The sequence below is a fragment of the Gavia stellata genome, chromosome 1, assembly GCF_030936135.1.
Source record: "Gavia stellata isolate bGavSte3 chromosome 1, bGavSte3.hap2, whole genome shotgun sequence".
NCBI classification, from domain to species: Eukaryota; Metazoa; Chordata; class Aves; order Gaviiformes; family Gaviidae; genus Gavia; species Gavia stellata.
Window position 1 is genome coordinate 60,415,958 of NC_082594.1, and position 22,234 is coordinate 60,438,191.

The 22,234-nt window shown below is 40.2% G+C and overlaps 1 protein-coding gene across 2 annotated transcripts in view; it reads right to left on the reverse strand.

The window, feature by feature from the left end:
- The window catches only part of NALCN (sodium leak channel, non-selective), a 242,430-nt gene that overhangs the window by 182,708 nt on the left and 37,488 nt on the right, over window positions 1-22,234 (reverse strand). For both annotated transcript variants that reach the window (XM_059825606.1, XM_059818762.1), the window contains exon 6: window positions 12,728-12,882. In XM_059825606.1, coding sequence (XP_059681589.1) covers window positions 12,728-12,882 — 155 coding nt within the window. The remainder of the gene's footprint in view (window positions 1-12,727; window positions 12,883-22,234) is intronic.

The window sequence follows — 22,234 nt, forward strand, 5'->3', positions numbered from 1 at the left end:
TCATCAACTAACACCACCATGCCCATTAAACCATGTCCCACAATGCCTCGTCCACACGTTCCTTGAACACCTCCAGGGAGGGTGACTCCACCACCTCCCTGGGCAGTTTATTCCAGTGTCTCACCACTCTCTCAGTAAAGAATTTTTTCCTAATATCCAGCCTGAACCTCCCCTGGCGCAACTTGAGGCCATTTCCTCTTGTCCTGTCACTTGTCACTTGGGAGAAGAGACCAACACCCACCTCTCTGCAATCTCCTTTCAGGTAATTGTAGAGAGTGATGAGGTCTCCCCTCAGCCTCCTCTTCTCCAGGCTGAACAACCCCAGTTCCCTCAGCCGCTCCTCATAAGACTTGTGCTCCAGACCCCTCACCAGCTTCGTCGCCCTTCTCTGGACACACTCCAGCACCTCAATGTCCTTCTTGTAGTGAGGGGCCCAAAACTGAACACGCTATTCAAGGTGCGGCCTCACCAATGCCAAGTACAGGGGCACGATCACTTCCCTACTCCTGCTGGCCACACTATTTCTGATACAGGCCAGGATGCCGTTGGCCTTCTTGGCCACCTGGGCACACTGCTGGCTCATCTTCAGCCGGCTGTCAATCAACACCCCCAGGTCCTTTTCCTCTGGGCAGCTTTCCAGCCACTTGTCCCCAAGCCTGTAGCATTGCATGGGGTTGTTGTGACCCAAGGGCAGGACCCGGCACTTGGCCTTGTTAAACTCATACAATTGGCCTGGGCCCATCGATCCAGCCTGTCCAGATCCCTCTGCAGAGCCTTCCTACACTCAAGCAGATTAACACTCCCACCCAACTTGGTGTCGTCTGCAAACTTGCTGAGGGAGCACTCAATCCCCTCATCCAGATCATCGATAAATATATTAAACAAGACCGGTCCCAAAACTGAGCCCTGGGGGACTCCACTTGTGACCGGCCGCCAACTGGATTTCACTCCATTCACCACAACTCTCTGGGCTCGGCCGTCCAGCCAGTTTTTTACCCAGCGAAGAGTGTACCTGTCTAAGCCACGAGTAGCCAGCTTCTCCAGGAGAATACTACGGGGGACAGTGTCGAAGGCTTTACTAAAGTCCAGGTAGACAACATCCACAGCCTTCCCCTCATCCACTCGGCGGGTCACCTGGTCATAGAAGGACATCAGGTTGGTCAAGCAGGACCTGCCTTTCAGGAACCCGTGCTGGCTGAGCCTGATCCCTTGGTTGTCCTGCACGTGCCCTGTGAGCACCCTCAAGATGAACCTCTCCATAATCTTCCCCGGCACCAAGGTCAGGCTGACAGGCCTGTAGTTCCCTGGATCCTCCTTCCGGCCCTTCTTGTAGATGGCGTCACATTGGCAAGCCTCCAGTCATCCGGGACCTCCCCCGTTACCCAGGACTGTTGATAAATGATGGAGAGTGGCTTGGCAAGCTCCTCCGCCAGCTCCCTCAGCACCCTTGGGTGGATGCCATCAGGCCCCATAGACTTGTGAGAGTCCAGGTGGCATAGCAGGTCGTTAACTGCTTCCTCCTGGATCATGGGGAGTTTATTTTGCTCTCCATCCTTGTCTTCCAGCTCAGGGGGCTGATTACCCTGAGGATACCTGGTGTGGCTGTTAAAGACTGAGGCAAAGAAGGCATTAAGTACCTCAGCCTTTTCCTCATCCTTTGTGACGATGTTCCCTCCCGCATCCAGTACAGGATGGAGATTCTCCTTGGCTCTCTTTTTGTTGTTAATGTATTTATAGAAGCATTTTTTGTTATCCCTTACCACCGTGGCCAGATAGAGCTCTAGCTGGGCTTTTGCCTTTGTAATTCCCTCTCTGCATGACCTAACGAGGTCCTTGTACTCTTCTTCAGTTGCCTGCCCCTTCTTCCAAAGGTGATAAACTCTCCTTTTTTTCCTGAGTCTCAGCAAAAGCTCCCCGTTCAGCCACGCCAGTCGTCTTCCCTGACGGCTCTTCTTACGGCACACGGGGACTGCCTGCTCCTGCGCCTTCAAGATTTCCTTATTGAAGAAGGCCCAGCCTTCCTGGGCCCCTTTGCCCTTCAGGACTGTCTCCCAAGGGACCCTCTCAAACAGTGTCCTGAACAGGCCGAAGTCTGCCCTCTGGAAGTCCATAGTAGTGCTTTTGCTGACCCCCCTCCTTACTTGGCGAAGAATTGAGAATTTTATCATTTCATGGTCACTAAGCCCAAGATGGCCTCCGACCTTCACCTCTCCCACCAGACCCTCTCTGTTCGTAAACAGCAGGTCCAGCAGGGCACCTCCCCTGGTAGGCTCGCTCACCAGCTGCATCAGGAAGTTATCTTCCACACACTCCAGGAACCTCGGGACTGTTTTCTCTCTGCTGTGTTTTATTTCCAGCAGACAACGATTGGCATTAGTCATCAGCAAGTTACCAGAAAGTTACTGGAATTCCGGTAACACTGGTACTCTTCCATCTCGGGCTACGGTCCAGGTAAGGAATGTTCCAGGGCTGTCAGGGGATGACTGATTATTCCCGCTCTCGTTATCTACCTTCAGTTGGTTAACAGGAGTGCCTGGTACAGTCAGTGCTACTCCCCACCTTAGCCATGCAAGAGTTCCTGGTACAGTCAAGGGATGCTTAACTGCCTAACTCATTGCGCAAAGGCCCAGGGCTCGCTGGAATTTCTGAGAGCGGCCCAGGAAAAAGGGGGGCGGAGGAAAGAATGCACCACCACAACTTGATGTATCAAAAAAATTTCAGTGGGAGGAAAATTTATGTAAAAGATACTATCCTGCATCCTGTACAAGATATAACACTAACAAAGCATAATGTAAGATGAACAGAGCTTCCAATACTTTCAGACTCACGTGATGGCAAAAATTACACATTCTGCTGAAAAGCATAATGGAAAAGGGTTTTTGTGGGTAAGTCCCTTGCAGAAAGACGGTCATTATTGTGCTTTCTGAAGCTAAGCCTCTACGCAAACCAGCATTAGGAACCTCAAAGGAAAGAGTGGCTAAGCAATGAGTGGAATTAAAGGTGAGTATCACGAGAGAGGAATATTGTGTCAAAAAATGCTTTTTCATATTCTATGAAAACTGAATATATCGTAGATCTGCATTTTTTCACTACAAGGAGGAAGAACAGGTTTAGAATCATCAAGAAATGTTTGAGAACAGGAAAATGTAAAACCAGGAGAGTAAAGTCAAACAACACTTAAGAATACAAATGCTAAAATACAGCACAGATACTTACAATGAAAGAAAATACTAACCCATTGACCATGGTAGTTTGGCATTACTTCTCTTCTGTTATCTTTTGTTTAAGGTATCAAAGTATCAGAACCACAGGCAGAAAAACACAACGCAAAAGACAAGGACTACTTCTCCTATGCTATGACTGCAGGTCATTCACTTCTCAGCCACACAGAAGACTGAAATAAAACTGTCAAGCTAAAGAATAAATAATATGCAGAATCAATCCTAAGGCCCAAAGGAACCTCTGGAATAATTTAATCCAGCATTAAACTGGAAGAATTTAAAATTAATTTGTACAGCAAAAAAAGCTCAGATTTTCACCAAGTGTTTCCTGCACCAAATCCAGTAACTTCTGTATGGGCTCTAGCACGGTTTTAGGAGAGATATCAAGTGTTTTCACTTCAACTTCCTAGTGATTATTTTTATAGGTAGTGACACTTACTGATACAAAATGTTCGTGTTTTCCTAAATACATTAGTCTACATTCAGCTTCCAACCACTGTATTTCATTAGTACTCTTCCTGTCAAATAAAAAGAAACCCCAAAGGAAAAACAAAACCCCCAAAGCCTTCTGTTATTAAACTCTTTCTGATGAGAAACTAAATACGGCCTTGCAAGTAAGTCCTTAAGAAGCTGCAACCAGTGAAGACATTATTGTGCCTTAAGCCTAAACAGGGATTTGTTAGTTGATTCCCTTTCAACTTGTTCATTATATCTCAGGAACAAACTGAACTTGTTTACCTTATTCACATAGCCATGCTTCACTCCTCACAGCATTCATGTCCTCCATAACTAGAATTATTTCCCAAAAGGAACAACACAATGAGGACTGCAACCTGTTCTCACCTGCACAAGGCATATGAACCATTTTCTTTACTACTCTGTGCTCACCAAAAACCTGTATAATCTTCTGAAGGTGCCTACGTAAAGGTGGTCTAAGCTGTCATGCCTAGGTTTATTTAGGTGCTTGCAGTGGGCATAACCGGCAGGCTTTTGGTAGCAGGGGGCATGCCAAAGCAGGGACACTTGTGAAGGGACTGCAGCCCATGGCTAAGCCCATTCTGGAGCAGACGAGATGATTAAGAAGGGAGGAGCCGCAGAAGAAGAGTAAGAAACAAGGAGCAGCAAAAAAAAGAAACCACTATGCACCAACCCCAGCTTCCTCAGTCACTCCCCGCCTCACATGCTGCAAAAGCAGAGGAGTGGGGAGTAAGACATGAAGATAAGAGATGTGTGGACTGAATTTGAGACAGGCGAAGGAAGAAAGGTGTTTTCCCTAAATGTCTCCTTAATTGTTTGTCTTCCTTGCTTCTTAATACCTGAATGAGTGATTATAAGTTTATGTTAATTGGCAGTAAAACAAATAAGTGACATTCCCTGAGTAGGGACTCTTTTGCCCATGACAGTGCTTCAGCTGGGATCAGGGCCCTATTGCTCTCTGTCTGCAAGGCCTAGGAAGGAATTCCAGTGAGAAAAACAAAAATCTATCACCATTTTTGAAATAATGATTTTCACTGGTTTCTCAATCAGAAGACTAATGGGGCATGCTTTAAGTCATTTTGGCTCACATTTAGAAAATACGAGGTTTATCGCTAGATAGTCTGAATGGCTTCCCTAATTACATTCTGACACTTTCACACAGTAACACTGTTATCCCTTGTCATGTTACCACATGATAACTCCACAGGCTGCGGTCATGGATGAAGGCCTCCTTATTAGGCACTTTACACGCAAGTGCCTGATTCAAAGAACTGCGTAAGTAGAATAGGATTAGACCTGTTCATCAAAGTATTTAATACTATGATGCACTTGCTAGGATAAACAGAGTATTAAGACTCAATACATATATCAAGCGTACACAGCAACTGTAGAATTAAAGAATCTGACCACAAATTTTGATGAAATCATTACTGAGTCAATGCTTCCTTCATAAGAGCTCAATCTCTCAGTCTTTAACGGGTACAATTAAACGGAGGCTCTGACTTAACAATTACATCCCCTCATTGCTTTCTCTTATCCCAGATACCAACTGACTCAGAGCCAAGGGAGTCAGGCTGTGGTATTGATGCTGATCTGCATTTCTGGCCATCTATGTCTGTGGCAAAATGACACGGGCTTTACTCAGGTGGAGATGACTGTGTGAAAGGGCAGTGGGGGAGGGAAGGAGGCATATAGGAGGCTGAAAACAGACTTCCAATCCTTTTCACTATCAGTTTTATCTCCTACTTTGAACAAGTAAGCTGCAAATATAATTTTTATTCTGTTCATCAACTCATAATTCACTGTTCCTCATGGACCTGGACGTCTCAGAGCTGGCAAAGTAGGCAGTTGCCTAGGACAAGTACTCAGTCATAATGCACCTGCTTCTTTTGCGCATGCCAGGGACCTGAAAAGACCAAGTGGCTGCTAATACTGCCACCAAGGGAGAAGTGTGTCAGGTGGCTATGGAGTGACGGACAAACGAAAAGGTCAGCCTCTGCCACCAGTGACAGGCTCTCTTCATCCAGTGGCAGCAGGAACGGCAAGTTGGATTTTCAAGTGTTTTATGTTGGTATGTCTTCTTAACATTCAGCCTCCTAAACGGTAAAGATGGTTTTATACATTTTTTGTGTTAGGCAGTCTGTAGAGAAAAATTGGAAATAACTTCACAGAAGAATGAGAAAGAGCAGGTCTTTATAGTACTTCCTCTAGTCACCAGTCTCATGTTGCTTGCCTTCCTCTGGGCCAGGAATTCCTGCTGCTGCAAACTCAGAGGGAGGCAGGTGGAAGGGAGCGTGCTCTGCCTCGGCCCCTGCACAGGGGTGAGTAGGGCATCCTTCCAGAATGCAAGTGTCTCACTTTGACCACTGCACTACTATATAAACATGTGGGTCACTACTTTCTCTTTGAGAACCTGTTCAGTCTCCTGCAGCCAAATTCATTATACAGGTGTCCACATAAACAAATGGACTTGTAGCTCTGAATGCTTGCTGTTTTCTAGGATCCCTGGGGATCTGATTTAGGCTGACTTTTCAGCTTTTATTCCAGACTGGTGTGAGCATCCTTCCTCCCTCACCAGCTGTTTGGCTTTCATGTGTCCATCACACCTCACCATTCAACACACTAATCAGCCACTACGAATTCTAATCCTAGAGACAGGTACCCAACCTCTAGGCAACATTAAATCTCTCATGGAAAATGTACTTAACAGATTGCGGCAGTGAGGCGCAAAATCCAGATTCACAGCATACTATCTTAGCCTTATTTCCTTCCTTCTGAACAATGGATCTAATGCCACCCCGATCTTCTTCCAGTCTAAGAGCAGCACCTTCGCAACTCAAACTGGTTGTACGCTTGAAAGTCTTTTCCCCGTCATAAAAGAACTCCTAAGAGAACCAATGTAACTCCCATGTTTGATAGATAAAATTTCAATTTATGGGTAAACAAAAGGGCTATTTTGATCCTTGTACAAGTCTTTTATTAAAACAATACCTATAAGTGAATTGAGGAAGTTGACCTTGGCCCCACCGTGATGTTTCCTTTAACAAATATTAAATTAGGTTCACTTTTAATCTAATCATGGCAGACATTTTTCACAGTGACATATAAAATCTTTTCTTCTAATTACCAATTTAAAAAAAGGGTCTCAACTGTAAGCATGCCAAGAGTATTTAAATTCTGGGTTGCATATTATAAAGGAAAAGGCCTTATAATAGAAGTGGGAAATACATGAGACCTAAAGCTCTGCTGCTGTTTTACACCCATGAAATGAGATGATTTTGCTTGCTTATTGTGCCATTGAACAGTGTTCACTTCTACTGTAAGGCAAGTAAGGTTTAATACAGGTTTAATTTTTGTATAGGTGCCTTGAAGCACTCCTTATCATTGAAATTTCATTATTTGTCTCCAAGATACATGTGTGTGTTTATCTCCTATATGTAAACTGGACATTAATATAGTAGTCTTTATCAAATACCCTCTGCAGGTACGAGATGTAATTAGTATAATTTAATAGGATACTGGCCCTAGCAAATGACAGATGGGTTGATGATACAGTATAGAATGAGATTTCCTTCTTCTCCTTTCAGAATGATCTTTCATGGCATAAAACTTCTTTCCCTTACTTTGTAGAATTTTTTTTAACTTTTAGGTATCTTTCATTCTGGACTTCCTTTTCCTTTAGAGAATATTTGAAGCAATATGTAGCACTGTAAATCATGAAGAAACATTCTCTAGGATTACATGAAGAGTAAAATCAGTAATGTACCTGCAAGTGTACATCTGTAGATGATTACAGATGATTGCACCCAAGAGGCATGTGGAATGATTACTAGCCAGATGTTACAAAAATCTGAATGCAAAAGGAGCTGTACTGTGTGGAAAGTACAGATAAGGAGGAAAACTGCTCAGGATCCAGCAACAGCAGGGGTTCTGGCACATTTGTGTCTATGGGGCACCCTTTCCAGCAGCACCCACATAGACAGTTCTACAAACATCCTTAGTATGGCCCTGATAGCAATTACTGCCATGTTAAATATTGACTAAAGGTAGATGCACACTCAGATAAACAGTAACATGGAAGGCAGAAGTACTTGTCATAGCTCTTCAATTGCCAAGTCTTGCATGCTCTCATTTAATTCAACAATTATATTTATGCATTTTAGAGATATCAATCACATGCCTAATGAGTTGTACAATTACTGGGGTTTATTCACTAAACAAAGGTCATTTTTCTCAATATTAGCTCAACATTTTTTACGCACTTCATGATACTGTCATCCTATCAGCTACACCCTATGGAATTAAACACAGTTAGGAAAAAGACAGAGAAGAGAATAAAATCAGAAAGAAGAAACAGGCCAACTGTGAATGTACCTGATTCTCTCAGTGGGAGACAAGGCTGAAGGCTGTCCTAATATGAAGGAAACATCTTTTTATAGAAGCCTGAATCAAAATCAGCTTGGAAGTCTGAGAAAGAGAAGAGCTTGACAGTACCACACAGGTATAGTCAATAGTAAGGAGCTTTGCCACCCACATCCACACAGCCAGCCAAGCCTTTCATTCATATCCTTTCTCTTACTCCCACTCAGCCCCACAGGTAGTATTCGAAAAATCTTTCAAGCATCCTGATGGATAAAAGACCCCATTTAATATGAAGGCTCCCACTGTATAAGAACAACACCTACTTAAGAAGCCAAGTTCTGTGTCAAACTGTTGGAAAGAGTACTTAGGTTTCTAGTGAGTTCATGAGCAATTTACTAGAAGAAAGCAGTAACTTCTTGTAGCCTCCCTTCAGCTGGAACCTGAAACATTTGAAGTCACCTCACCTAGGGGGGCAGATTATTACTTCTCTACTATTCCTTCCTCCCATTTCAGCACTTCACCGAGAAAGGGATTTGGGGTACTGAGGCCTTAGCTAATTGGTTCTCCATTCAATGTTTCATTAATTCTCCAGTTTCACAAACAGTTCTAAGACCTCTGTGACCATTGCTCATAAATTTCCTAGAGGTATAGCCAGACAGAACTGCCCCATCTTTTAGTAATTTCACTCTCATTAGAGATTACACTGGTAAAGTTGGCAAAACTGATTGGTGTTAATTTCATTCTACATCCAATCTAGAAACATGTACATTAAAGAACAGAGGCATTAGCTGTAAGTGTATGCTGATGTGGCCCATGTTTGAAAAATTACCTTCACAAACATCAGGTGTAAGTATTATATTATTAATACATATTGAAAAGGTGCAGGCACTGGAGAACCTATGGCACAAATGTTATTGTATTATTGCTGTACAAATGCAGAATGGAAGCAGGTTTTGTAAAGAGAGGAGAAGCACTTGATGGTCTACATCTTGATTTTAAAAGGCTTTTAACATTGTCTCACCATGACAACATACAGAAATATGGCTAAGTGAAACTGCTCTGTGATGGGTGCAAAACCATTTGTTAAGTGTCTTTATGAGCAGCTATTAATGAAACATTGTCAGAAAGGAAGACTGTCAAATAAGGTTCCAACAGAGTATGATCTTGGTCTGGTTCTATTTATTTTTTCACTCTTGACCAGGTTGATAGAAAATAAATTACACTTATCAAATTTCCGATAAAAGTAAGCTAAGAGGCACTGAAAGTATTCAGGAGGAAAGAATTAAAATTCCAGAAGATCTTTACAAACTGAAGAAAAAGTCTGGAAAAAAAAGGAAGTATGCTATTCAACAGAGACAAATGCAAGGGTCTACATTTAAAAAGAAATAATCAAGTAAACGATGGGAAACAGTGATGGCAGCTATTTCAAAAGGACACAAGGGGCGTAACAAATCAGAAAAACACATGAATCACCCACAACATGCTGTTCTGAAAATGGAAAACATCTCACTGGGATGTAGAAACTAAAAAATTTTAAAAACACATAAAATAATGGCTCTACTGGGGTATTCTGCCAGTACTGCACTTCAACAAAGAGATGAATCAGCTGGAGAAAGTCTAGAGAGGACACCAAGAATGATTTAAGGTATAAGTCCTATAGCAAAAGACTGAAACATTTGGAGCTATATAGCCCAGCAGAGCCATAGAGGGTAGAAAAGACATAACAATAGTCTTGAAAGATGCAGAAAAGCTTTTTTAAAGTTTTCTCTATGTCAATAGTGAATAAGGTGAGAAATTATGATCATAAATTGCAAAAAAGAAAGATTCAGTTTATACTTCAGGAAAATCTTCCTAAGAGTACAGACAATGAAGCAGTGCAATAGATTGCGTGGAAAGATTGTGAAGTCTGCTTCACATCAAAAGGGGATGGCCTACATTATCTTGACAAGACGATTTCAAGCCATTATTTACCAGTAGTCTATAACTATGTTCTTCCTTAAACAATACATACATACTTGCATAGAAGCATACATAAAACAGATAAACAGAACCCCTCAAAACTAAAAATAGAAAACTTAGGAAATAAATATATTGTCAAGTACCAAAATTTACAGTATCATCTTTCCAATTTTCATCCCTTTAAAGCCAAAGCCATTTATAAAAGTGGGAGCAGGGTATGGCCAAAATTAAGGGATTTTCCAAATAATGAAACCACCTACTTGGCAAAGCCCTCACAGTATAAAAAACTCTATTAACTTTTATCTGATTAGGACAGTTTGATCTTCACCCAGTAATAAAATTGAAAAAGCCCTCCCTTTTTCTTTAAAGAGAAGAAAAATAACAGAAATTATCAAATTCAAATATGCATAGCTTGTACTTATATACTGCAAATTAAGTGGTAGTAATTATACAGTAGCTACCAAACTGCTATGCTCTTGTTATTTTTGTAATGATAGATTTCAGGAACCAACAGGACAGGCTGCATAAAAATATCTGCAAGTAAAATATCAATGAATGTATACAATAAAATAGTATAATTACACAGAAAAGATCTACTGCATTACTTACCTGTTAACTACATACAAAGGTGCATCACAAAATGGAGATTCATAAAATATTGATAAACTTGCTGGTTATAACCCTGTTTATAAAATTCCTAATTTGAGGAAGCTTATTTAACATTTTGTGGCAAAGCTGCTGTGTATTACCCAGCATGTTAAAGTTTAGTGATCAGCTTTCAATTGATATTCAACTTAACTTCTGGCTGCTGTACCAAGAGGTGTTATATCATGGTTACCTATTTCTAGACAAAAACAATGTATCAATGACAAGTCTCCTAAGTCTATTAGCAATCTTTGCTCTTTAAAACGCAGCATTCAGAATGACATCTTGATAAAGTATAGGCCGGTGACTCAGGAGACCAGAGTTTGAGATCTGTTTTTTTAACCAGCTTTGCAGGCACCCTTGGACAAACTATTTCACTTTTGTCAACCTGGCCCCATCATTAAAAACATACTGTCCTCCTTTATTAAGCACTCTGAGCCTCATTCAAATCATCTACCCACTTAAGCTTATCTAAGGCACTGCACCTACTTTTCCCTGGTGATCAGGTAGGCAGCTAGAATAACAGCCTTCAATGCCACAAATAATTTTGCATGTCAAGATAAGAAGGGTGATTTCAATCTGAGGCATGTACACCTATCCCACGCTCCCCTGCCAAACCATTTCAAACTAGAGAACTTGCATGTGGATGTTTTTAGCTTCTAGTGTGAACTCAGCTCATGTTCACCCAGACATAGCAGTACGCCACTAATTTAGGAACCTGACCATTGTCTGAGAGATCAGACAGGGTTATCCTTTGAGATCTACTGAAGAAAAAAAATATATAAAAGATACGTACTATCAGGAGTGCTATTCAGCTAGCAGTACTGGTACAACTCGTACGCTTCTGACTCCCAGAGGAAACAGAATGGAGCTTGGCTGAAATCAGGTTTTTCTCCCCTTCTCACAAATAAAAAAGGTCACAAATGGCAGGTTTTGTTCAGAAGGTATTTGGTATCACAGAGTACTTGTTGTAACAGGACTCTAAGACTATTGCTTGTAACTCTCTGGCTCATTGTGTATATTCAGCAGCCTGGGAATCAACTGAAGTGATTTCAGCTGCAAAGGCTTTCAATATTCAAAAAATCTTTTTGGACTGCAGTCACTGAGTCATTAAACCTTTTTATTACCTTCAAGTTCAGCTGGGGCCAGGATAATAGTCTGGAGCTCAAGCCAGGAAAAATGAAAAAAGAACACCTTATCATAGTCAGAGAGATGCATCAGAAAGAATACGGCCTGCAGGCATGCTTTATCATTTGAAGGGACCTCCCTACCTGTGCTGAAAAGAACAGCTGCGGACTCCTGTTGGACCTTTGTCTGTTAAATAAATGTGAGGTAACCACAATGTTCTGACAGAGTAACTGCATATTTTCCATTTGGATACGGATCTTTCCACAGCTGCCCATGCTCTTGCCTCCTTTCCTGAATTAATGTTCCACGCACATTTCCCCATGGGGATGGCACAACACATTGCAGCTAGCAGAGAAGGTGTTCTCCTGGTGACTCTGCATTGTTTTTCACAGACGACAAATTGCACCTGTATTGCAAAATCTGCCTGACTCCCAATAATTTTTCTGGGTGATGTTCTGACTTACACAGTTTGGATTGAGATTGCCACAGATACACAAGATCTCATGTTCTCTCCCCCCTTCTCTTTAGTACCAAGATGATTATCAAAGTAATTCTGGGTGGGTTTTTTTGCATGTGAATTATTACTAAAATTAGACAAATAGGATGAATTATATACTCTAAAATGAATCATAAATAAAACACAGAAATTAGTCATCGCATTTGCATACTGGTGATAATCAATAGTTGACTCTTCTTAAATAAAGACATTGTTTTAAAGTTATTTAAATCCTGGGATCCCAGGAAATGTAAAAATAGATGATAACTTCATTATTCCAAAGCAAATAGCACAGCTTCTCTTTCTGGCATGTGCTCTGCTTGAGCAGAATACTGATTGCACTTGGTATCTTTTCAGCACAGACATGAGCTATCTGTTCTATTCATTTCACAAACATTTTTAAATGCATACTGAAATGGATGTTACCAGTAGGACAGACCTATCTCATTAAAGCCACTGTAGCCCAGCTCTTGCCTGCTTAGTCCCAGATCTTCAAGGTCCATGCATTTAAATCCAGGTGGGCACTGGTAACCTTCTTCTAGCTCTCTGGAACAGTGGGTGTCTGGGATAGCTAAATTATTCCAGGTTACATTTCTGTGAAAAATACAAAATTAAGGTGTTATATAAACTCAACCCATAGCAAAAGTAAATACTTGAAAGCGAGACTTTTGCTATCTGATGTTCTTTGGTATATGCTATTTTCATTAATTAAGCACTTACTAAAGGGCAAGCTAACTGCCTCCTAAGACTTCAGTCTTACGTAATGATAGTACAAATACTAACAGCAGAAGTTTCATACTAATGGCTGGAGACCCTATAAAAAATGGAAACTCTCCAAGACACAGAGGAGTTAACATACAGCTGCACCAACTGTTCTTTAATACAGTTTGGACACTTACTGTTTCAGGCTCCTTTGCAAATCCTGAGAGTGTGTTCAACTGCAGTCAATACTGTGAGTTTGACTTCCACAGGCGTTACCTGAACTAGCTTTGACACTCTTTAAAAGAATCATTATGGGTGACTTGTCAGCCACCTGAGTGTGTATTCAGCCTCTTGTACCTTGGTCACGCCACAGTCACAGGCAAGAAGTCAAATCATTACATGTTTAGTGCAATTAGTATCTAGGTATTGCTGTGACAGAAACAGACCTGATTCACTTTTAGGTCAGTCCAGTAATGATTTGTAGAACAGGTGAAAAAATTTCAACTGGTAAAATGTAACACTGAAAACCAGAAAGATCACGAGACAAGCGGCAGCACTGCAACACACTGTGTTGGCCATTTTTTACTGTTTCCAGAGGCTGAGCATCAGTTGTCTTCCCAGCTTCTCTGGCACCTGGGGCTGAGCTGCTGAAGAGGCTCTGTCATGCTGCACCACAATGGGAATTCAGGTAGGTCCAGCACTAAAGGACATACATAGAAGCTAAAAGGAGAGGGAGGACAAGTTTGTAGCTCCCTGTCCTGTTAAATCTGTCCCTGTGGCACATACATAACGATGGGTATCCAAGCACTCCCCAAACTTTGGTAAGAAGAAGCTCAAGGCAGTTGATTCCCCCTATGCATTTACAGCACCCATTTAATAATTGCAATACATAGTCCTTTGCCAAAACCGAACAGTGGTGATCCCATTTCCCAAGAAGTAGTTTAGTTAGGAGGTAACTTTAGCAAACCGCCTCCCTCCATCCTGAGCAGGTCCCTGATAAGAGTCTACAAAGCAACACAGCACAGTATTACAGTGCAGAACTGAGGATTCATGTTACTTGTGCTATGAGTCAGCTGGGTAAACCAAAGAGAAGAAAGGTTGCAATATGACATAGCTCCAACTGTGCTAAACAGGCACACAGCTAAGCAACATCCGTTTTTCCCCTTGCTTGTATTCTCTCATCCAGCAAATGAAAATCCTGATTTTTGGTTCAGTCCTAGGGCAATTTCAAATCAGACTTCAAAAGCTAATCACGGTGAGTTCTGCTCTGAGAAAAAAACAGTCGATAACATTTTTCCATTCATGTTCAGGTTGATTCTGACTTCCTAGTCACAGCACAGACTTTTGATATAGAAACACCCAAAATGAATCGCTGAAAGTTACAAAGAAAATCTTGTAGTATTCACCCTGTTATCCTGAGGCTTCAGACCAGTGCCTTAAATTTCATCATTTTAATTAATCTTGCTTGTCCACAGAAAAGGTGAAACTTTTCAGTCTGCCCTTTAGTATAATTAGTATCTTACTGTTCTTCTGAAAGTCCTCTTCTTTTAATCTAACTCACAGATGCATTTTGACAACTAAATTAGATGCACAGAAGCTTTAATTATTTTATTTTTCTTGCTTTTATGCACTGCGTGTGATAGCAATAGATTAGTCTAAATCTGTCAGTGTGAAACTAAAGCTTCCTACACAATTTTTCCTAGGCAATTATAAAAGCAGAGAAATAACTGTAGTTGCACCCATCCTGCAGTCATTTCTTCTTGATGCCAGAAAGCCATACATATCTGCATGGATGCACACACAGACACGTACAGTTCCATCTGAAGTTTTAAAGAACACCCTGAAATTTGGCTACATGCATAACTAGAAAGACAGACAGATACACAAGCATATGATTACTCATTTCACTTCTTGTAAACATGCTCAGCACATGTCCCTCAGGGATTTAAAAATTCATCTGGGCACCTTAGTCCCTTTATACTAGAATATGTTAATTCATACCCAGTTGTATGCTTTAAGTATGTCAGATTTATGATACTGCCATTGAAAAGCCATTATAATATATAAGATTATCATAAGACAACATTTTATGAATATTTTCAGAAATGAAAATTAATTCATTGGCTCAAGCAGATTCAGAACCCTGGCTACTGGTAGCTAATGAATTTTACATTATCACAGAATCACTAAGGTTGGAAAAGACCTGTAAGATCATCAAGTCCAATCATCAACTAACACCACCATGCCCACTAAACCATGTCCCACAATGCCACGTCCACACGTTCCTTGAGCACCTCCAGTGATGGTGACTCCACCACCTCCCTGGGCAGCCTGGTCCAATGCCTGACAACCTTTTCAGTGTAAAAATTTTTCCTAATATCCAGCCTAAACCTCCCCTGGCACAACTTGAGGCCATTTCCTCTTATCCTATCACTTGGCACTTGGGAGAAGAGACCAACACCCACCTCTCTGCAACCCCCTTTCAGGTAGTTGTAGAGAGCGATAAGGTCTCCCCTCAGCCTCCTCTTCTCCAGACTGAACAACCCCAGCTCCCTCAGCCACTCCTCATAAGACTTGTGCTCCAGACCCCTCACCAGCTTCGTTGCCCTTCTCTGGACACACTCCAGCACCTCAATGTCTTTCTTGTAGTGAGGGGCCCAAAACTGAACACACTATTCAAGGTGCAGCCTCACCAATGCCAAGTACAGGGGCACGATCACTTCCCTACTCCTGCTGGCCACACTATTTCTGATACAGGCCAGGATGCCGTTGGCCTTCTTGGCCACCTGGGCACACTGCTGGCTCATCTTCAGCCGGCTGTCAATCAACAGCCCCAGGTCCTTTTCTGCAGGGCAGCTTTCCAGCCACTCGTCCCCAAGCCTGTAGTGTTGCATGGGGTTGTTGTGACCCAAGTGCAGGACCCGGCACTTGGCCTTGTTAAACCTCATACAATTGGCCTCGGCCCATCAATCCAGCCTGGACGATGATGGTTTGCATTAGAAAATCCCTCAGATCCAAGAAGCTAGCAGCATGAGGGCATATTATTAAAAGTATTGCTAGCTCAATCACTACAATGCAAAGTACTCATTTTAAGTGCCTCATTTAAACCTAGGTCATTTTTGTCATATCAAACCTCCTTCTGAAGAAGAAAAGCTGTCTCCATGCATTGAGTATCATTTAGACTAACAAGGAAGAATCTCTGCTTATAGTACCTGTATCTGTACAGATACAGGCTTTTTTTGGACCAATGTCACTAGGCAATTTGTGTTCTGTCTCAAGACAGTAAATAAGCATAGACTAGTCTACATGGACTAGACAATATTAGACATCTAGTCTAGAAGTGGCTAGAGTATCACCAGACATTTTCAATATAAGATGATTTAAATTGTTTTATTCCTTCATAGACCCTCCTTATCATCAACTAAGCACTGAGATGCTGATTCAGCACATAATTAGTTTTAAGCATCTCAAAAGTTGGATTAGGCAATGTGCTTAAATATCTTGCTGAATAGGGCACCTTGATAAAATTACGAGTTCTTGCAACATGACCAAAGAAATAGTTTATCCCAACAGACCAACTGAATATTTCTGTGCAGAGTATTCAATGTGTATGGAGTACAGCGTCAACCTAACAGGTGAGCTGAGAAATTAATTCTGCACAAGAATGCAAAGGATGCAGAAGGAGATAATTGACTCCACATCGCTTGGTAAAAATTCAGTAACAAGATTGTTGCGAAAGACATAAGACTGCTACTCTGACGTGTTTTTTAACACATGCCTGAAGAATGTTCTGACTACATACATACTTATGTACACCACAGGAAGAACCTGAATTGATGTGTCTTGGCAGTACACATGCTTGTTTTCCATGGCATCTGTAGCAAAATTGGTCTTTCAACCAGTATGTGCTCATGTGTCATGGTTTAACCCCAGATAGAAAATAAGCACCACAGAGTCGCTCGCTCACTCCCCACCAGCAGGGGGGGAAGAGAATTGGAAGGGTAAAAGTGAGAAAACTCATGGGTTGAGATAAGAACAGTTTAATAAATGAAATAATGTAATAATAATAATAATAATAATAATAATAATAATAATAATAATGATGATGATGAAAAGGAAAATAACAAATAGAGATAAATAAAACCCAAGATGCAAATGAAAACAATTGCTGACCACCAACCGACCGATGCCCAGCCAGTCCCCGAGCAGCGGTCCCCCGGCCAACCTTCCCCCTAGTTTATTGCTGAGCATGATGTCATATGGTATGGAATATCCCTTTGGTCAGTTGGGGTCAGCTGTCCCAGCTATGTCTCCTCCCAACTTTTTGTGCATCCCCAGCTTGCTTGCTTGCGGGCCAGTGTGAGAAGCAGAAAAGGCCTTGATGCTGTGTAAGCACTGCTCAGCAATAACTAAAACATCCCTGTGTTATCAACACTGTTTCCAGCATGAATCCAAACCATAGCCCCATACTAGCTACTATGAAGAAAATTAACTCTATCCCAGCCAAAACCAGCACATCATGTGAGCACAATCTCTCTTTGAGCACCATCTCTTTATTAGGGCCGTTCTTCAAAGAGAGGTAACTTAGAGACAAATTACCCGAGGTAGCTCCTAACTTCCTATTTTGTGTTAGCCTGACTTTCTCTGCTGAAAACAGAAATGCAGAAAAAATGGATTTTTTTTATTCTAGTATTCTATTAATTTTCTAAGATATCACCGGAAAGCCATTCAAAACTACCAATCTACTCATGTAGTTTTCAGATCCAGAAAATTACAGAAAAAATTAAGGTTATTTATTGATAAGGTGTTAAAAAAACATTCCAAATGGTCAATTAGGTAAAGTAGACAGTAACTAAAAATGAATTAGCTGGAGCTGAAGGATTTTCTGTATTAGTTGAAAGGAACCCTATATCTGTCTCTGCACCAAAACCAGGCACTGCACAGCTGCTGACTAAAGAACTACTGTGGTGGTAAAACAGCAGACATAAAAAAAGGCTGGTGGAGTATGAAGCAAGAAAGTAGCAACTGTACAGCTTCCAAACAGGGAGCAATACATTAACTGGGACCTCAGAGGAACTGGCACTGGGTTCTGTGCTATATATTTTCAATAGTGACCTGTGGGACTGTGTGAACCCCGCTTCATCAAAAATCATACAAAGCATATGTTGAAGGATGACAAAAACCTTTGAGAATTTAGAGATTATGTAGTTCCGAAGAGCTTAAAGGTTACTCTCAATAACTGTGATTTACTGTCAAGTAATGAATTCAGGAAGTCATAGAACCTAAATGCAGAATGAACACTGCTGTAGAGAAAGTACTAATATAAAAATAGGCTTGGATCAGATGATTGATAAGAGATAGATTTTTCTTTTAAGATATCAAGAATTCATATTTTCCTCTTCTGCTATATGAATTTAGATGCCTAACTCTGAGCACACAATTTTGAAAAAAATTTCCATTCCTATACATTTTTCTAAAAGATGCTTCTGTTTTGCCATATTGCCAGAACACAAGGCAAAAGCACCAAGCTAGTGAGAATACAGCAATTAACCTAAAATAAATTCAGAAGAGAGCACAGAGCTCCATGCTGCAGAGACAGAGTTCCTGAAGCTTACTGTGGTTCTACATTGACTTTAGACAAGTTATCTCATGAGTATTATTAATACTGCTCTCTTACATTATATAGGTGAATGATATCTAAATAATTTGTCTTTATTCTCAAAACCAGGGTGATCTACTTTTGTGAAACACCTTCACTGCACCATTCTAGACAATTATTATAGCACATGAACACTTCTTTTAAGCTTTAAATTCTGTATTATATCAGTATTTTATGAAATGAGATGTAATTTACAAGCTGGATTCATAGTGGGAAAATAAGGTCAGCTGTGTCATGAGCATCTCGATTTTAACAATGTTTTTGGAGCTTTCTTTGAAGCACCAAAATATAAATGCAAGGTATGTATAGACTGGCAGATTAATCATAACGGAACCTCTCAGGTCACAGATCTGATACAGCAAATAGTATTTGCTACCCTAGAAATTAGTGACGTCTTTCTTGCTAATTTCTTACTAATACATTTAATCATACAAAAGAACAGGTTTTCACAACAAATGCAGAATAAGGTCTATTTACTCACAAACACTTTGCATTCTAGATTTAAAGCTCCCTCCTGCAACTGAGTCCATGCAAATACCCAAGACTTGTAACTCAATTTGATTTTCCTCATACAGATTGCTTGTCCCATTTGGGATTCCTGATGGTAACCATCTTAACCTTTAGATGCTGATCTCAGAGGTCACAAGTCCTGTGCCACATCTGAGAGCCCTGTGTCATACTTAAGCGTCTTGGACACATCAGTTATTTCAAGTAACACTAAATGCCTACACATGTATAACTGCATCAGGCCCTTCAAATTAAAAAAATGATGGTTCCTATGGTCAATAAGCCAAGTCACCAGCCTTAGTTTGCTTTCCCCCTATACCACCATCCAGTTTTAGAGCACAGGACCTTGTTTTCCAGTCAAGAGACTTTCCTTAAAGAAGATAATTTACAGAAATGGGAAAAAAAAAAGATACTGCTGGCATATCCATAATTAATGGCTGTAATTTTACATCAATAAAAATCAGGAAATCTGAGATTAAGGTTCCTGTGACAACATTATACCAGTAACATTGTGCAGAAGGGAAGTTTTAAGTAACTTTTCTATTTAGAGTATGTCCTCTTAAAAGCTCCGATAGCTCATGCCAGCTACTATACAGCTGCCAATATCACTCGGTAGTTAAAAATATTTCTTTCATATTCCAAGTTACGCTTGTTTTCAGAGACTCTGGGAATTTAAAAGATAGGAAGTCTAGATGGAAAAGCGCTTGCTTTTTATCTGATTCCTTATAAAAAATAAAAGAAGGGTACAAGTTTATTTGTTACTTGGTGACCATGAAAGCAATCTAAGCATCTAGGCAAATTTCCTTTCATTTGTCCATTTAAATGTGCCTTTTATTCCCAAATCCGTATCTTAATTCTTACTGTGCTAACCCAATTAAGTCCATTTTCTCCAGTGGGAAGCTCTGAACATACAACTGCTATTAACAGATGGTTCCCTGACTACTTCCTTACACTACTGCTCTTTTTACAGAAAGACCTAACCATAACAACAGCATCTCCTGCACAATTGTTAGAATAATAATTTTGTGTTATAATAAGAACTTTGTTTCTATCATGAAGTTTTCTATTGATCATTTGAATAATTATTATTACGTTATGGCCTCAGCTTAACAAGGAAGATATTAATGTATAAATCAGTGATATTGATATTTCTAAAATTTGCAGTAGTAGTTTATCATTATTATTGGGCATGTTTTTTTCCAAAGTGTACTCACTGTCAGCTAACTCTCCTGTCACTGAAGTCAGACACACATATAACCATTAACTTCAGTGAAAGAGAGTCATACTCTAATTGAGTTATATTGATAGATCTTCCAGTTTGTGCAGAAAGAGATTGCAACTTAGGACAATGCTGCTGCTGGAGTCATTACAGGTTCTAGATAATCCAATAACAGTATCATCCAAAATCACTGGTGATACTTAAAGAAATTTCATAGACTACCTCTGTGGCTTACAGATTACAGATATGTCTAGGCACAATTCTTCCTCTGATATTTTATAATCTTAGCATTCCCAAGGGTCATTTTTAAATGTTATGTTTCATTTTTAGACAAACTTAGGTCTAAAGTCATCATGTACCATACTTACAGAACCAGTTTCCTGATTTTATTCTGAGAACAAAATCTGTTTTATCTTTTAAACTGTAAGTGTGAAAACTTCATCTATATTTAATGTTTCTCATAATTATATCTGTAATTATAACTATAAAGCTTTCAAACCTTTCTGGTAACAGATTGTCTCTGATATCTATTCATTATTTTTATCACATTAAAAGATAAGATAGGGCATGCTTAAAGGACTCATGACTTCAGGAACACTACAAACACAAAGCTTAAGCTTTGGCAACATTCCATATTTTACATTTTAACTCAGCAAACAGATTTCACTACTCAAGATGTAGTAACTGAGGAGAATATCAGACAGCATCTGCTATGGATAATTATATTCAAATCAACAGGCCCAAATGACTAAGGGCATCTCTTATCTCTTCCATTAACTTTTAATAAATCTTGAAATAGCAGGGAAATTCTGGAAGAATCCTAATGTGCCATTTAGTTTTAAAGAACAAGCAGCACAAGTGGTTAGCCTGACATCAACGAAGGCATAACAAAGAGCCAGCTGATACGAAGTCTAATTGATAAAGAGTAAAGAACATGAATGTAATTAATGGCAGGCAGGATGGATCTAGAGAAAATAATTCTCATCATACTAACATGACTTTGATAAGACTACAGGTTTGTCCGATAAAATTGCCTAGCTTAGACTTTGTAAAGCAATTCACTCAATAACACATGACTGATTAAAGAGTTGGCACTATACAGTATGAATAAAGCACATGCTAAATGGGCTGAAAACTGATTAACTGACATGTCAGAAAAACACTTGCTAGCGAAATGATCATCATGATCTACCATAATCAATGAGGGAGAAACAGGTATAAAATCAAGAATATGGATAGAAACATAAATAACGATGAGGACGGGGCAGTTTGACAAGTTATCAGGATCATTTAGTTACCTGGATCCAATAAAACAAAATGTGCTTTAATACAGCCAAATGCAAAGTTATAGACATAGGATCACTGAAAGCAAACCTTATGGCCTATGGCCTATGGAATAAAAGGGATAAAAGAGGATGGAAATACTATGTTATAGAATATAGATGCTAAAATCAGGGGATATAACAGGGCACCCTCTCATATTTGTCCCAATAACATCATGGCAAGAAAGAACCGGTGCTTTCCCAGACTGTACAAGCAGAACAATAATGAATTAATGTCCCTATCTGGATGGCACTCATAGAAATTATGATTAATACTACGTACATGTTTTTTGTTCATATTTTTAAAAATATTTAAAAATTGAGGAAATCATACAAAAACATGAAAATGAGAACACTGGAGAACATGCTTCACAGTAAGAGACTTAAAGAGCTAAATAACGTTAGTTTATTAAACAGCATATTGAAAGGTGCCTCAATTGTTGTGTGTAAGTGGATTCACACAGAGAAAATACTGGGAATTAAGGTTCTGTGTAATCTAGCATAAAAAAGTATAACAGGAATAGAAAGCTAACAGCT